This window comes from Falco punctatus (assembly GCF_963210335.1).
Source record: "Falco punctatus genome assembly, chromosome: 10".
Lineage (NCBI taxonomy): Eukaryota > Metazoa > Chordata > Aves > Falconiformes > Falconidae > Falco > Falco punctatus.
The window spans coordinates 26,515,910-26,534,678 of record NC_137590.1 but is presented as its reverse complement, the minus strand read 5'-3'; the positions used below and the strand labels follow the sequence as shown (position 1 = coordinate 26,534,678).

Genomic DNA, 18,769 nt, shown 5'->3' with positions numbered 1-18,769 from the left:
GTTCCTTTTGCAAATGAAGAGTGCTTTAATACTCACGTGCGCTATATCATCCAAACTGTTGAAAATATACTTCCTGGCCTCTTTAGACTTCATACCTGTCTCTGCCTCGTGCTCTTCCAATGTCTCAAAAAAAAAAAAGAAAAGGAAAGCTGAGTTTAGAAGTTGACAATAAAGATCACTCAGAACTACAAAGTAACTTTACATATTTATTGGCCTAAAAACCCTGTTTTAAAAAAAAATATTAAAAATTGCAATTGTATATTTGTATGCTGCTTTGCAGACTACTTCCATTTTCTAAACCAAAATACAAAACCTACTAAGTCTCACGTCTGACTGAGCACAGTACTGGATTACAAGCCTAGCAAAGAGTTGTTTAATGAAACTCTCTCACATGCTTATATGTTTATGTATCACAGGTTTTCTATTACTTGTATTTCACTCATTTCCTCAAACTCAGACATTTAACTCCAAACAGCAGCAACACTGTTGTAAAAAAAGGAAACAAAATGCAGGCTGTCTCTGTTGGATTTCTCTTTGCTTTCACTTTTGTTATTTTTATACTTTTATTCCTCCACGTACACAACAGCTGGCATATTTTAAATATTGCAATACAAAATACACAATTAAATCCTAGAGAATGAATGTGATCACCCATCAGTGACTTATAAGCTGGAATACCACCTCCTGTTACAATTTTCCATCTTCAACACAGACAGCACCAGTAGGCTGGTGTGGCATGAGGCAAAGCAGGACTACAGGGGAAAAAACACTTTTAAAGATACAGATTACAGAAAAGTTTCCAAAATTAACTTTGAGAAAAATTGTAATGACAAAAGGTCCATACCAAAACTCCTTTCTTCCCCCAAAACAGCAGTCTGATGCCAGAGAATGAACCTCTGCATGGTAACAGCTTCTGAAAACAGGGAGGGCTGTTTGCATCGAGAACTCGTTCATGTTCTCCGATACAGAGAAGCCAGATGTAAACTGTCACCTAATGATCAACTGCCCGAAACCCCAGAATACTGGAATAATCAGGACTGTGTAATTGGAGAATCCTTACATAACCCGACCCCGCAGCCCTACAGCAGGGCAGCACTGGCCCCGGCTGCTCAGCACCACGCGCGCCGGGGATTTACCAGGTAACTGGGGAGGGTTACGCAAGTTGTGCTTTGAGCTCCTCAGCTGTTCGTTCCTGCACAAGTTTTATGCCAACTGTAGTTGCTTCCCGACTCCCCAAGTCTGCCGTAAATTTGGTGAAGATGCACCAGGAAGACAATTTAAAGAAAAATCAAAAAAAATATATTTGCATAGGAAGTTTAAGCTCTGCCTATGGTTACAATAACATTGCTTAGAGGGAAGCAAGGTGTTGCAGCCCATAAAACTACTTTTTAAAAAAAAAAAAAAATTGCCTGCTTTTGTTGTATTGCAGCTTTCAGCCAAAGTCTGTTTTAGCAGAAGATCTGAATGAACAAAACAAGCTGTATACAGTCACATTCTATCTTAATCTCCTTTCCCTCCTAGGAACTCGTGAAGCCAGTTTTGATAGAGCAGTTTGGGTCTCAGTCAAATTCTCTAAAGTGAAGTGAAAAGTAGTAACTGAGCAAGGAAACAAACAAAAAAAACATTAAAAAAAACCCAACCACCACACCTCATTTAGTACCTCTGGAGACAGGAAACTTCATTTCTGCAACTCGCAGCCATGCACTGGCCACCGTGCAGCCCGGCAGCTGCGCCAGCCGGCGGGGGGAAGGTGGGCATGAGCTTGGAGCACTGCTTTTGGGGAACGGGACAATTGGAAGGGATACAGAGCAGGGACTGATAAAAAACACTGGAGATGCAGAAAGGAAGCAATGGTATTGTAGTGAATCTTGGCCCCTGGTTTCTCTGCTCGCAAAATAATACGTTTTCTACTACATTATACTGTTTACCTTTAATCTCCAGCTAGAATACGGTGCATCCGTTTCTCTACAGAAAAACCTTGCAGTTTTCGTTCCCATGCTTAACAACTGCTCTCCTGGCAAACCTTGAGTCTGTGAAATGTAACGAATCTGAGGAAGAAAAAAAAAAATAAACAAAAAACATGGGAAATAATTTACCTCCAATTTTCAAAATGTGATCCACAGTTAAAAGCTTGTGATTTCATTTTTAGAATGGCAAAACGAACAACCCTCAGAGCACCGTAGTTCAACAACTACACCTTACATAGGGAAGAAACCCAACACCGAGTGCTTGATACTGTTCTGTCTCTCAGAGAAAGCCATACATAAACCTCTGAAGTGACCTATATAAGCAAAGTTTTAAAGTTTGGTCACAGAAATGAAGAGCTGGGGAGAATGGCTGTCATCACCTCCTCAACCCACTCAAATCCCAAATGTAATATTGTCGTTCTAAAACAGGAAAATTAGTAGGAGTGCTTTGCTCATGTACAGAAGTTTGATGGGTTTTTTTTGCATATTCTCATTAAGCAACTAGATAAAAATCCTTCCCACTTGCTGCTTCCAGTGTATCAGTTTTTTTACACGTCTGACACACCTGCATTTCAAGGAGATGTTCTACCTGGACATGGAGTGTATGTACAACTTCTAGGCATCCAGCAAAGGACACTGTCCTCACCTGAGAAATACTGCTCCTGAACGCAATGGGCACGGACTAGCTTTATGCCTGAAATGGTCAGATGCTCTTTTCCACTGAAATGATTGACATGCATCTATTTTAGAAGATGACTTACTATGCATTCTGCGTTACCTTTCTTATAGTTGATGATCAAAGTACTACCTGAAATAGTTAAGATTCAAGGCTTTGAAAGAAACCTGTTGAAAAACACATCGTAACACGTTAACTACTGTGCATGTCATGTTAACTCATTGTACAAGGGGGGAGTCACCCCACAAGTAATACTGCTTTAAAAATTAAAAAACCACCTTCAAGAAAGACAAGTGGGAATAGTAATTGGCAATAACTGAAAACTGAGCTTGTTGCAGGTCAGGATGGAGGGAGTACAGATTCTAGCAGCCTGGGCTGAAGGGCATGGGGCAGGGTCCCACACCACACGCTTCCACAGAGGGGCTGCTGGTGTGGAGCAGCCCCTGGAAAAGGTGGAGCAGCCAGGGAATGCGAAAATGGAAGAAACAAAACAAAAAGTATCAAGAGAAGACAGCAGTGAAACACAATGAACCAGGAACTGGGAGATGAGAAGATTAATTCTATGGAAGGTAGCTTGAAAGCTTGGAGTACCTAAGGAGAAAAACTGATGGGCTGCAGAGAGGAAAGGTACATGTGAGGCTTCTGCTGAAAAATAAGTGACAGACCAAAGTGGGGAAGAACTAAATGCAATGCTGCCAACTTTTGGTATCCTCCATAATTTCCTACATCAGGGAGTAAAAAGAATCCCACTCTGACCAGAAATGTTTCTGGATCGTTTAGTTGTTTTCTAAGCATACTATAAAGGTCTTAGAATACGGGGGAAAATACAAAGCATTAATTGAAAAATTTAGCAGTTAAGCACCTGTGCCTGTTTTTAACGAGTATTAAAGCTCAGAAGACACAGCTCTTTTTCACTAAGAAGTACAGCTGTTACTGGTTATAATCACAAATGAATATAATAACCAAGAGCTTCCTTCCAAGGGTTAGCGTGTTGGTTGCCACGTACCAGAAGGACAGAGGGAAATGCAGCACAAAGCCCGTGCCTGTTCGTTCACTTGGTGACACATACATAGCAGGAGGAAAGGAATTTCCTTGGGAGCCATCTCCTACAACTGCTGTACTCATGTGCACCGAGGAAAATCCTGAATCAAATTTCTCTGAAGTTTTCCAGACCTGCTCGAGCACAATGACAAGCCTGATTGAAGGTAATTCCTGCTGGTGCAGAGGAGGTGACAACTCCTCTTCCACCACGAGGATCAGACAAGTTGCTAGACGAGTTATTAACCGATGCTTCCAGCAAACTTGAATATGTCTGTCTTTAACTAGACGTCTTTTAAACTCAGTATTAACTTGTAAAGCAAGCAGAAAGTCTCATAGGCATCATGATTATCCCCTAATCCACGCAGTCCTTTGCATGAAGCACAGCACCTTGGAAGGTGGTCGTCGCTGGTGACACTGCTGTTTACTTGCACCGTCCGGCAGTATCTGGAGGTTGAGCCATGATGGCCCTGGGTCTACAACAGCAAGAGTCAAGTGACAGGAATGTGTTGTCCTAAGGACTTGGCTCTCTGAACTGAGCAGAGCCGAGCCAACAAGCTCCATGAAGGCAGGCACTCTGTGTACCGTACTGAACCGCCTTCAGCTGCCTGGGTTTCCTATACGGTAAGATGGCTGCAGGGCAGCGGGGGAAAGAAAGTCTTTTCTTTTCAAATGAGGCTCTGTATTATTCTGGGGGAAAAAAAAAAAAAAATCCTCGTAATCATGAGAATGAGCTTTACGCTGCTACCGCTCTCTGTACAGAAGTCAGAGGCTCACAGCTATGCAAGCCCGTTGGCACACATTAATTAACAGTCTGGGCTGCTGCCATCATGACAAATCACAAGTTAATTTGAGGAAAGAATCAGGACACAGGCAGCACTTTGCACCATTCAAGCCCCTACTTCATCCTAAGTGACTGAAGATGTGGTCCAAAGCCACATTCCACATCCAGAAAGAAGCAGCATCTGCCCGCATGACTGATCGTGATCAGAAGACCATGAATTGGGCTTACAGGTCCCCCCTCACCCACAGCAGCACCCCTTGTAACAGCTATTTACAGCAGAAAGAGGTTCAAAAGTGGAAGCAATCTTGGAAATTACATATTTTGCACCACCACCACCCCCTTGCCTTTTTTTTTTTTTTTGAAAGTCCACATCATCTGCAGTTTCTGTCAAAGAAAGGGGTAAATAAATTTGACAAGTTCTTGGAAATTTTTGAGACAATAGTACAGATTTTTTCCAAAAAACAAATGCCTTCATTTTCTCCTTTGAAAGCATAGTGAATTACATGGTTGTTAGTTGTTTCCTCTTTCATTCCCCATTTTAACAGCAACACCCTGCACAAAGGTCTTCTAGATGCATCAAAGCATCAATGCATGTTCCACTCAGCTCACTTCCTACCCATGAAACACTGAATTTCGTGTAAATGAAGTAAACAAATATGAAATGTTACCAAAATCAACACAAAATCAATATAACCCCCGACAGTGGTTTAAACAAATGAATTTTTAGAGAAGTAGGTCTGATCTATTAAGCACGGGGAGCCAAAAGCCCATTCCATGAAGCTCAGGATTTGAATAACCTAAACAATGTGCTGGAGGAACTGCACCTAAACTGAATGTTGCATCAAAGATGTATTAGTTAGTAAGAAGCCAGTGCTGTCACATGTGGGATTTTCCAGATTTCTTCACTTACGAATTTCAAAACCAGACAGGGATAGTTAGAATGCTGGTTACATGTCTTTCAAATTCCACATTATACTAGAAAATTAAAGATTTCTCTAAGTGTTTTAAATAGAGAGTGTTCTACATCTCTTATTAGAAACAACTTTTTAAGTCAGCTCACTAATGCCAATGGTGTCAGTAGCTGAAAACTCCAGCTTCAATAGCTTCAAGCTTTACCACTGCAGATATATATATATATTACTGCAACAGTTGATTCTTGCTCCATGTGAAGTATAGGCTTTCAAATCTTTGAGCAATGTCGGATTTCCAGGAAACAACAAGAATTATTCAGAAGACAACTAATCCTGACATCTGAATGAACATTCCGGAGTCAACCCCATTCATGGCAAGAGAAAGAGAGATTATAATGTAATGATGGTGGCCACAAACTTTGGGTTTCATCATAAAAAGCAGTTTCAATGCTAACACTTATTTTGCAAGGTAGACGTGGGGAGGACAAATTGAAATTTAATTCAGGAAAGCAGTACAATGTACAGTTTGGTCTAGAAACAGGATTTGTGTTTCCAGGACAATCACTAAGACAAAAATTAAAAGCATTGAACAGACTTGAAGAACTACTGCTTAATTGGGGATATGATTAACATTTGAAATCCTGGATTTAATGATCTGAAATTCTTACAGTTGCAGAAAGCGTGTATATGCTTGTGAAATTGATTCTACTACCTGGTCATATTCCAGTGCTCCTGGGTACAGTGGCCATCCAAGAAACAGCTCTGCAATCACACACCCTAACGACCACATGTCTATGGCTTCACAAAACGGCAATCCCAGTATGATCTCTGGTGCTCTGCAAATTAAACATGGGTTACTGAATTTTTTTTTCCTTGGGGGAAAAAAAGGTAATTCAACAAACCAACATGACAAAAAATAAATAAAAAACCAAACCCGAAACAGAACCAAAAAAAAAATATCTGTTATTTGAAAACACAGGTTAATTATTTCTATACAATCAGAGCATAAGAAATTGCATTTTTCTTTATCTAGATAATCCACAGTAAAAATTTGCAGCTCCGAGATGTTTTCTTCCTACAAGTATCAGTTTGCTATGGTCATGAAAATAATTGATATGCCTGAAAAACAGAACGTCACTGGTTCAACACTTTTGACTTTCCTCCAGTACGTCCCAAACGATTCACCCACTCAATGTCACATGACTGTAACTACATTCTGAATACAACAGTCATTTATCTCAAAAACAAACAAAAAGTTTTACCTGAAAATCCGCTTGCACACTGCCAAACTGGACAGTACACTTAAATTAATTAAATTGATACTTTAAATAGCATAACTGCAAATCTCTTAATACACTCAAACCAGTTCAATGTGATAAGTTTTTAAATCGCATAAATGAAAACATTGCATTTGCTAAAGAGACCAGGTCTTACTTTTCACCTACAATGTGAATTATTTAACCGATAGCATTTGAGTTTATTTCTGTACTCAAGAACCAGAAAAATTGGTATTGACACAGCTGCTAAAGGGGCTTTAGCATTGCTGTTTGCACGGAGCAAACCCCAAGTATTTCACAGATAGCCATTTTAATTGTGTTTGTTCTTTTTAAACCTCCCCTCCCAGTTCATTCAAACTATTAACAAAATGAAAAAGAATTAAAATATATCTGCATGCTAATATAGAAAGACGCCCGGAAATATATTATTTAAAGCACTACACTATAAAGTTATTTACTTTTAAAACAGATGGTCTATTGTTAGCTTAACGTGTCACAGAACCGTAGGAAGGTGGTTAAAACTAAGCAGGTAATTCCTGTTGCAGCTGGGCAGAGCAGCAGCATTCAACTGACCAGGTAACACGCTCACTCTCTCTCACCTGTGTAAAAGCTTAAAAATCTTACACTTCAGCACATGCTGCATCTGTCATATTGACCTTCCACATACAAAACAGTCTCTGACCATAGTAAATTCCTACGCATCTCATTTCCCTTCTCCTCTGACGTACACCTTTATCAAAACATTCTTTACTTGGCTGACACGTACTGGATTTGGGCGCAAATTCCTACTTCCATGCTACGTTGGGACAGAGAAGCTATTTTGTAGCTATTAGGCAGACCGAGAGCTGAAGCATCTCCATCCCTTTCCACAAGGAGCAGCTGGCAGAAGCTGTATGTGGATACTCCAAGCTCCAAGGATGCACGTTCTCCTCCAGGGAAGGACTCCTAACGCTCTGCCCCATCCCTGACCAGGGAAGCCACTCTGGCTTCTGCTACAGGGAAAATCTGAGACTTTCCACAGATAAGAAAGTCTACAGGATATTCTCTTAAATATTTATGTACTTTCCATTCATGCCAGCACTTCAGTTCTTCCCATCCTTGTCACAAACCATTTCGGATGCGATTATATGAAGGATAAATCTTGCCCCACCGGCAGTGAAACTGGAGAGGCTCAGTTTTCCACTGCCTTCAAAGATTTGGTTACAATAAACTTCTGGGTATCAAACCTAAGTATTTTTGTCATGTGGGATCATGACACTGCAGTAAGTATTAGCTAGTTTCGTTATCCCAGCCATAAATTTAATATCGCTAGATGCCACAAGACTCGAAATAGCAGTAAGAACCGTCTGCCTTCAGCCGCTGGCTGGGTGCCAGCCTGCGTATGGTTGTTACAGATCTCTGTTAAAATACACTTCCTTTTGTTGTATTACCTTACAGCCCTGAATAGTTAATGAACATACACACAGCCTATGGATATAGGGGCTTTAACAAATGCTTCTGCTAAAATAAGCTCTTTAAAACCTCTTACATTTACTCAACAGTTAGTATGAGCTCCGTATAAAAATAGCTGCAGTCGGTCAGTCTGTTGCTCGCCTCTTCCGAAGGACACGATTGCAAATAAAAGAAAGATAAGATGACCAAAAGAAGAGAATATTTACTGCATTTCAAAAGGCAGCAGTCTTGGTTTTTCAAGGGTACCAAGCAGTTAACAATAAAAGCAATACCAATTCTAAGGTAAAGGGACATATTTAAGGAGAGGCAAGACCAGTGCTCCCCACTTCCCAGCACCTGACCTACCGTGCAGAAAAGAAGAGGAAATAAATGTGCTCCCCAGCAGGGCTACCCACAGCACGCTACAGTGAGGTAAACAAAACCCATGTTCAGGCTAGCTTGAAGTAAGGAAGATGAACGGCTGCTCCACAGAAACGCCAAGTTTGCTGGTTTTCAGGTTCAACATCTCCTACCATGGCCTCACGCAGGTTCTTAAAAATGGAGCAACTCTCCCACAGAAAACTTACAGGAGAAATTGTACTGGCTTTGATTATGTTTACATTGGTCTTAACCAGCTCAAACATTTCTGATAAAAGAAAACAGCTCGTTTATGTCTCAAAAGCACCTTTTCCTCTCTCTTCTTGTAAACTTCCAATTAAAATCTATTTGGACAATGGAGGAGGAAAGGGTTAAAGAGGATGGAGTCATTTGTCAATTTTTATTCTTTTAAGATAACCAATAGCTCTTTTTTCATACAAGAAATATTTTTAAATGCAGCCTGAAAGGAAGGCATTCCCTTTCCTAACAGACATCAAGTGGTAGAAACTCCAGATGTCCCAGTCACTTCAACATCAGATTACTCAAAAAAAAAAAAAAAAAGTGTTACTTAGTACTTCCCTCTCAAACCACCACACATACACACACACACTAACACTTGGTATCTACTGCAGATTACAAGATGTTCAGTACACCAGAAGCTACCATAGTCCCCAACTTAGTAAATAGCATCTGTTATCCCATACCAAGACATCAGAAAGGAGAACCCCAGAATATTCAAAACTTCTTAGGAATACCAAGTCTTAATTAAATGTACTTATACGAAATTATAAGCAAGATTCCTATCAATATTAATTAAATATTAATTAAAAACATTAACAGCAAACTTCATTTAAAATGCCATATATAGGATTCACTTGATTGGGCAACAATTCCTAGACTAACACACCTGAAATCCTCCTTTCTCGCTTGGTAAGAGCACAGCTCAACACTTGAAGTAGCATTTTAAATTGGAAATATCTTAAAAGATGAAAGATGCAAATGAGTATTTGCTTCAGCTGCTTGTTTGGATAGTCACATTTCTATTTATTACATCACAGATCATGAACATACATATTATTCTATGGGGTTTTGTAAGCTTAGGAAGAAAGAAACCACGCAATTTGTTCCGTTAACTTGCTTAAAAACCAGAATATTTCATAAAACAATTTAGCTCCAGCAGGTTAGCCAGCTTAGAACGAAGCAACAAAATTTGTGGAAAAGTCATATAATGCCTTGACAGAGGATTAAAAAAAAAAAAACAAAAAAAAAAAACCACAACAAACAAAAACCCAACCACCAAACCAAAAAAAAAAAACAACACCCAAGCAAAACTAAACAATAATCAAAGATTCAGCTCAGTAACAGAAAAATTCTTCCAACCTTTACACTGGGGGGAACAAAGAGCAAGAATTAACCATATTGTAAAAATAAGCCACGACAAAACCCATAAGAAGTCAAGCCATTTCAAATGCTCCTTACCTAGAAGTCTTTGGTTAGAAATTCAATTTAGAACATAAGTTAAATAAAAAAGCTAAACCCCAACAGTTAATGTACGTAACTGAAGAACAGCATCAACCAATAAAACCAGCAGCTTTCCAGAACTCTAATTATATGAAAAGTTCTGTTTAACACACAAATAATTTCTCCAGTAAGTAATAATTTCTCCCACTGAAGGTCACAGGATATACACACAGCACACATATGCCCTCACGTATCAAGGAAACAAGACTAAAGGCTGAGCAATTTTTATTTCTGTTTCTCTCCTGGCAGTATGAGAGGGTCAACGTACCTATTGTCTATCACATGCCGTTGTTTTATTTATTGACCACCAGGTTGCCACTCTCCAGATGAGTGAAGAGTATAGGAAGAGTCTTCCTCCCCTCACATCTCCCACTTCTTTCAACACACCTATGTGATTTCTTTCCTAGACCAAAACCTTCAGCTAGCACCTGTACCAACTTCCACGCTAGAAGCTGAAGGTAACAGTGCTGTGTGAGGAACACTGAGCTACTTCCTCTCCCCAGGCGCTACTGCCTATCCAAAGATGCTTGACACTGGGAATGCTGGTATAGCCTTGGCGGCCTTACCTCATCAATTACGGGTTTTGCAGTAAAATACTTTCCGAACAGGCACATAAGCCTTATTGAGCCATTTTAACTTCGCAGTTTCAAACATACTGAATAAGAATTTTAATACTGGCTCTCCATAAATTTTGCCTTCTCTATATTCATATAGTTGGAACGTAAATGAAGACAAAGTTTCTAATATGAGCATGCAACAAAACCTACACTCTTCTCATAGAAGCCAAACATTACTATGCTCATTGCAACAATGCCTAATAATTATCTGCTCTGGATACAACACACTGTCATTGTTATAACAAATACTAATGCAAAGACGTCATCGAAAGCATAGAATGTTTATCTTGTTTTATTAATGACCTGGTCAAAGTCATCCTATGGATCAAGAGAACTCATGTAAACAAAACCAATTTGCAAGAGTTAGTCAAAAGACAGATTAGAATAACATTTCCCCACACACACACTACCACTACTAGAATAATGCAAGCATGTACTTTATGAAAGAAATAACTAGATATGGGTTATGAAATGTGTAATTATTCTTCTGAAGAAATGAGGTCTAAGAGAGGGATCAGATGCAGTGAATAAGTTAATGAGAGATGGTAATGGGCATTTTAATGAGTATGCTCACATACAATTCACTACCTTCAACTACCATTCTTTATCATGAGTGTGGAGGAATGCAGACCTTTCTTTAAGAGATCTGCAAGAACACAGGAGAAACTCTAGTATAGAGGGATCCAAACCAAGGTGGCAACACAGAACACAGGCAAGTACACTTCAATGATCTGAAGGATGCAATGGGAATGAACCACGTAGTGACAAAATCTGCAGATGACTAAGGATATAAAGAACAATTGGCTCTCTAGTGCATTTGTGATGGACTTCAGAAGGAATTTCAGATATGCAATTAGATCAACACAATGACAGGCAGTAGAGCGTACATGGAGTATAGTAAGCCATAGCAAAAATTAATGTACATTATTCATTCATTCATTACCCATAAGAATTAATGTTATAAATTATCAACTTTCCAACGAAAAAAACCCAGACAACTTTAAAGCTTACTCAAGAAAAATTTCTTATAATTGGGAGAAAAAATATCAGTATTTATTTTTAAAGGACAAATATATCAAAAATTATTATGCCTTATATAAAACTAGTGATATTCCCTCACCTTGAATAGTGTGTGCTCACTTTTGAATTCTGTGTTCAGTTTTGGTCACCCCCATCTGAAAAAGGATACATCAAATAGAAAAGACGCAGAGAAGGACAATATAAATTAAAGACTTGAAGAGACTTGGGTACAAGAAGAAACCCTGGTTAGAACTATAAAGCTTTAGGAAAGAACGAATGATCAGTAACATTATGCAAATTATATATAAAATAAGGGAAGAAACGCAGCCAGGTTTTTCTAATGCCCTGCCTCACTATAGAAGACCAAGGAATCCACCCCCACCCATCCCCCTTTAATCTCAGATGTAAATATAAAAGTGGGGGGTTTTGAAGCCACAGTACGATTAGCCTTTGAATTATGGGCCACTGTTGAGATAAAAAAAAAAAGTAATTAAGAGTATTTAAGAGTGGATCAAGAAAAAACACCCACAATGGCTCCAGATTAAACAGTAAGGTTCATATCAATGTACAATAAAACACAACCGTCAATTGCATAGAGCTGGAAGAAACTTGCATCAGAAGACACTGAAATGCAACTTTCTGCTATGGTAAATCTTCTCCAGTGGGAAAATACCAGAATACACAGGTCACCAATCTGATAACTTATCTGTATCTCCTTTCCTACATACTAAAATCACTACTGTTCCACAAAGGTAAGAGCTATTCAAGCAAATTCCTTGATCCAAACTGGACAAAAAAAAAAAAAAAAAAAAAAAAAAAGCCTCCACAATCTTCTTCATGATCAGAATAATTTTTATTTGCAATGCCATTTTATTAGAATAAGAACATCAACAAAATTCATAGGAGTCTTAAAAAAAAAAAAAGTCATGTTAAAGGTGAGATCTCGAGCGATTTACTTTTTTTTCAGAACATTTGCAGAGTTGAATTGTCTCTTGCTTTTAAGCCCATCGACATGTTCGAATACAGATTGGTAGTGTCATGTGTTAAGGCACATTTGGCCTTGGAAACACAAGTACGGTACACACTATGCCAGCCAACGAGCTTCCCTCCCTGTCCTTTGAAAGGATTGTTGCTGTAAATCTATAATGCAAAACTGCATTACAGATTTACATTCACAGTCCTCACTTTTCTTGTAGTTTTCCAGTGTTCTTTTAACTCTGCTGTAATTAGGCATTAGTACATAACAATTAAGCAATAAGTACATAACCAGCATAAATTCTGATTTTTGGCGTTTTGTTATTTTTAACTCTAAGAAGGTAAGAGGATTTAAACTCAAGGCAAAAATGTAAATAAAGTGCTTGGAAAAGGACTCTGGAAACATTAGTTAAACTGGATAGGGCATCCGTGTCTTTGAGGTGGCCAGAAAAGAATGAAAAGCCCTGCTTTGCAATTTAGGGCTATGTCACCACATATCACAAATCACAGGGAGAACAAACATGTTTCAAGATGATATGAGAAGTTATCCCCTCATTCACAACTGCAGCCCTCCTTTGAAGGAGTCTGGTGTGCTACCAGACCATCATGTGGCAGGTGATAGTGAAGACAGGAGGAAATGAGTCACCGTATCTCCTGTAAACCTCTAAGGCCACGGCATTGCTATGGCCGTGTCCACCGTGCTCTGCAAAAGGAACTCTCATTTCCTGGTAGAAAAAACATCATTTTAGCATATTAAAACTTTTTCACAGAACTGTGCAAATTCCAACAGCTAGAAAAGCCCTACTTCACATCACAGCCTTCCCCCGTTATGTATAACCTACCCGACTGACACACAGCTGACAGCTTAACTTTGAACCCTGACCTGACCTTGAGAAGGAGAGAGGATTTAAAAACCTTATATAGAGAGTGGCCCAAACATGTAACCACTTCCACAAAAAAAGCAGTCACTGCAAAACAAGTTCATTAGAACACAGGGCTCACAACTGAAGAGGGAGAGCAAAGGACAGGAAGAAATTAAACCAGACAAATAAATAAATCCTAGATAATTCCATCACATAACACAAAATTACAAGCACCTTGCACTACCTCCTCATGCTGGAAAATAATTTTGTTTTGGAGAAGCCATCGCAAATTTTAACCTAATACACCTTCTCTTACCACTTACCAGAAATACTAAAAATAATACTTAGTTATTCCTTTTGAATTTCTCTTTCAGCTGAGAATAAGTGATTTCAATAGGCTTTTTTCCACTTAATTCACTGTAGCGAAATGAGATGTTGATTTTATGAAAACCAGAAGATGTTTGTCTTTTCATGATTTTGTTTTTCCTCAGAAAGACTGCAACTTACCAAGTGATTTATTTATGTTCTTGACATCCTAAGGAGTTTTGAATTACATGAAAACCAAGCAAAGTAGATATTGCTGTAGCAATATAATATGGAAAATCATGTACAGAGAAATTGTTCAGATGCTTTACTGGTAAATATTCCAGTCTGCAATTTAACACATTTTATTTACATTTTGGATAGCAAATTATCGATATTCAAAGCATCTAATAAGGTTACTTACCAACAACTGAATTTTGACAACATCCTTTGTGTACTCTCGCTCATACGCTTGCAGCGCTTTATCCTTGAAAGAGTCGAAGGCTGCAAGAGATGGTTGCACAGGCGTTGCCCCCGTCCACCCTGCCGCAGGGGGTTATATTATAAATATAAATATTATCTTTTATAATATAATCCACCGACAGCAGCAGGGTACCACATGGGGGTGGCACACCAGTCACCCCGGCAAGCAGCCCCCTTCTCCAACAGGAGACTGCTCATCTCCTGCCTTCCTACACAGCACGCACTGGTGCGCGCAGGCTCCCCAGTTCTGCCCAGAGCACTGGGGAGTATAGGCTGTTACAGGCACATCTGTGTGTGTATATAGGTATTTATATCTATATACACACACGCAGATCCAAGTTCTTGCTTTGCACATCTCTCAGTACAAAGACCCAGAGCCCCTTTCTTCTGCAGTTCTGCAAGCAGCCACAGCAACTCCCTCAGCCGCAGTAACAGCCTGTGCAGCTCTTTTAATGAAACTGCCTCTATCGTATAGCGTGTTCCTGACATGCCTCCCTATATGCTGCTACAGCCACCTTTGGGTTTGGGGTTTTTCCCCTCTCTTTTTTTTTTTTCTTCTCATTGGGGCAGGACAGCAAGAGGGATGGCAAGAGAAAAGAAGCAACATCCAGAAGATGAAAACATCCAAAAATCTTGTACCAAAAGGAAAACTCAAGCCTATCTGGTGAATTGTCCAGATTCTTTTCGAAGAAAACCTAGCTTGAAGTTATCTTGCTTGGAACAGAGATAGAGGTTAGGGCAAGCACAGGTAGCTGTGGAAGAGCACGCAGTGGGGCAGGTGGCAACCACACACTGGCCTCTCCCAAGGAACAGATCAAGCACTAGCAACGATTGCCAGCTCTGAACAAGCGTAAGAGAAAAATGAGATCACCACAGCGCGGGAGATTTCGAGGCCTCACAAATCAGAGATGCCAAATCTTAATTCCCCCCACCTTTTACTTTGTTACTGTTGATTTTGTGGGAATATCAACGTCTAACTCTGTAAGGGTCTGCACGGACTTGCAGTGCCCAAACACACCAGCTAAAGAACAGCTAAGGAGTTTCTAAAAGAGAGTAATAAGCGTTGGCAGTATTTGCTTGTAGTATCCTCGTCAAGAATAGCAAGATCTTGTAAGTCAGTTTTGTGTGAAGGCTTCTTGTGCTTTCACCCCTGATAACAACACTCCTACATCTGGACTGAGGGTGTGAAGTCACGGCGGTTCTAAAGACACAAGCAGCCTGATCCCACCCTAAACACCCTACCAAGGGTCTCCCACTAGGCCCAAGGCAATGGAAAGAGGCACCAGTTTCTTATACGGCCGATTAGCATGAGGATGTCATTTATTTATATTTACATGGATTCTCACTTTGGCATAGTTGAGGTAAAATATCAGACCGCAAGGATATGGCTGTTACATCAAGAATCGCGCAAACCATAGTATTTTACTTTATATTAACTAGCTACCAAAAAAAAAAAAAAATAACACCACCAAAAAAACCAAAAATCACACAACCAAAACCAAGACCAAAGGAAAGTCTACCCTGAAGACACAAAGGAAAATTCCTTTCATTCTGCAGCAACGCTTGACAAAGAGTTTGCCCTCCCAACACAGGGCAACGACACGCCTGCCTGCTGCAGGTCTGCAGCTCAGCCCCAAGAGCTAAATAAACCATAAAACTAGCTGAAATAATTTTCTAGCGTACAGTTGTTGTGCAACAGTTCATCAGGTAGGCGTGCTGCACTGGAAATGAAGATGCCATACAGACACCTGAGAAGGTAAGAGAATCAGCTCACATTCTCGTCCATTGTGAAAAGATTTTTTTTTTGTTTTTACTGTTGATGTGCACCCATCTGGGTGATGCAGAGGGATATTCTGATGATCTTTTGCAACTCAGACTGATAAATTCTGACTTAAAATTACATTATTTGAATTATAGAAAGCTCACCATAAATCAACACAAATATTCCTGAATAGGCAGGGCAATGTCTTGACATTCATCCCTCTCAGACCTCCAGATCATTCTGTGTTCATACAAACCAGTATGTTTATCTCATCTACCTTCCTAATACTGTTCGACACAGTACTGGAATAAGGCTTTCACTGTCTATTATCCTGACTGGTAGCCTGAAGGTTGTTGCCCATGAGACAATCCTGCCCTCAAAGGAAATATTTGTCAGAAAAAAAAGAATAAATAATAATTGTAATTTTAGAAAAACACCAGTATTTTTGTTACAGATAATTTATGCAGTGATGCTGCATTATAAAAACACTGTCAAATCAAGAACTGAAACCTGACAACATGACATCAGGATAGAGACAGTAGGCTTGTTAAAAGTTGTTTTATTTTAAAAGATAAACAAGCAAACAGCTTGGCAAAATGAACATTTTAAAAGAATTAAATAGAATTAACAGTGACATTTGATAACTTAAAATTCAAATATTCAAAGTATATACAATTAAAAAAAAAAGTGGTGTCTAGCAAAAAGCACTGATGCCACAGCTCCGCATAGAAGATTCATGTCCTTTTCACTAAATAAAACAGAACACCAGAATGCATTTCACTTTGGATATTCCCCAATATAAAGTATTTTCTAGTCACTTAATAGCTATGTCAGCTGCCAAATGAAAAAAAGAAATAGAATAGAAACATTACAAGAAAGTTATGACAGAAAATCTACAGAGCAGCAGCTGGGGCAGGTGGGTTAACACACACGAAATTTAATCTGCTTTCTCAAGGTTAGACTCGTAGAGACTTTTTGGTAAATAAAAATATTTTTAAACACTTCTTGGTTCTAAATTTACAGCTAGATTCGTACCCAACAGATATATGTCTGGCACAATGTTTTATTGGGATATGTTGCTTTCCATACAACAATGCAGAAAAATACACCCAACATACAGTAAGCACAGATGTTCAACAATCTTTAATTTGCATGCTGCTGTAGTAATTTATTATGCACTGGCAAGTGAACTGACTGGCTGACCCGATGATTTTTTCCCATCCAAATTTCTATGATTAGATCCTTGGTATAAATATGACACCACCCTAACAAGTCACATCCTTACCCATAGTTTCGTGATTCCACTAACACAATCACAGGGGAATACTGAAGAGCCTCACCTTTGGGACACTATGGAAAAAAAATCATCTGTCAATGTTCTGACAAAACTAAGAGATTACATTAGAAAACATAAAAGGTTATTTTTTGCCTCCCCACTGAAATAAATCTAGGCATTGCTAGCGAGGAAAATTACACAAGTCTATTTTGGCAGGCTAGACTGTAAGACTTCACCCTTCCAGTATGTCACATCACCTGCTTGCAACTGCACTGCGGTCTGCTGAAAGAATCCATACGTCCCTCCACAAGTTTCACCCCAGACTTGAGCCCCACCACCACCAGTCTGCTGGTTTCCCCCTTTTTTGTTCTCCTTAGTTCTTTCTCTCTCTGCTTTTTTCCCTGTTTTTCCTTCCCTGGGATCCTATTTTAATTTATTTGTCCTTTCCTGTTGAAAGGAGAGCCTGTCTATTCTTAGTAGAGTTTCAGATCCTAAAATAACCTGCTTAACTATGTATCTATTACATCCAGATTGATGTTGTATCAGACCCCGACAACACGCTGCAACAGGAACGCGACTACAGCAGAGAACCCCAGCATTTCTGCAAGCTCTACTTTGCAAGGATTTTTCAAGTAACATTACGTACAAAAATGTAGCACACACTACCCAAACATTAAAACATAGAGTAGGGTGGTGGGTTTTTTTCAATTCTTCTCACTACATAAACATTGACATCTTTATAAAGCACTTCTTGCCTAGATCCAACACTAAAGCCCAGACCCTCTCTCTACCACCACACTAAAGAGGACGAAATCAGGGTAACCATATTACAGTGAAAATTCTTTTTAATCAAGCAGAATCTTGTAATTTTGCTGTCAGAGCAAATAAAGCTAAAAACAGGTAGGGCAGTTTAAAGAAAAAAAGATAATAATGGGATCTAGATAATAATTGGTTAACAACGGGAGCCTTTCATCTGAGTAAACCCCTTGAGTCCAGTCCAGGACACAAGCAGCTCATTATTTACAGCTAAAAACTTCATTCTGTCCCCAATACAGACAGATACATTAGGAAAAGGCACACGTATTGACAATACTAACAGACGCAGCAAGGATCAAAGAGACAGAGAAGGAACTTTCCCCTCATTTACAGAAGTGCTACTACTCAGACAGGGCTATAGCACACCAACTGCTCAGTGCCTTGAGCTGGGGTTGCACAGTAATTTTTGAATTCAAGAGAAAAAAGGGAACGGCGGCTATCTTCACTGATGCTCTTCTCAGTGTACAAAGAAAACAGTACACAGGGTTTCACAAGAGTCTGCAAGGCACATTGCTGGCAAAGTGTGAGGAGCAATACATGTTTCCTGAACTTTTAAAAATAATAAAAATATATGTAACAAAAATAAAGAACACAACCATCCTTTCATCTGAACTATTAAAAAATGCATTAATATAATACCAATAAAGATTATGAGGCACTCTCAAATATGT

At 39.3% G+C, this 18,769-nt stretch overlaps 1 protein-coding gene across 5 annotated transcripts in view; it reads right to left on the bottom strand.

Annotated features, from left to right (window-relative positions):
* The window catches only part of HIPK3 (homeodomain interacting protein kinase 3), a 113,678-nt gene that overhangs the window by 18,814 nt on the left and 76,095 nt on the right, over nucleotides 1-18,769 (bottom strand). For all 5 annotated transcript variants that reach the window (XM_080405843.1, XM_080405842.1, XM_080405844.1 and 2 more), the window contains exons 3-5: nucleotides 6,089-6,212; nucleotides 1,929-2,048; nucleotides 37-123 (exon numbers count right to left, since the gene is read on the bottom strand). In XM_080405843.1, the coding sequence (XP_080261969.1) occupies nucleotides 37-123; nucleotides 1,929-2,048; nucleotides 6,089-6,212 (331 nt within the window). The remainder of the gene's footprint in view (nucleotides 1-36; nucleotides 124-1,928; nucleotides 2,049-6,088; nucleotides 6,213-18,769) is intronic.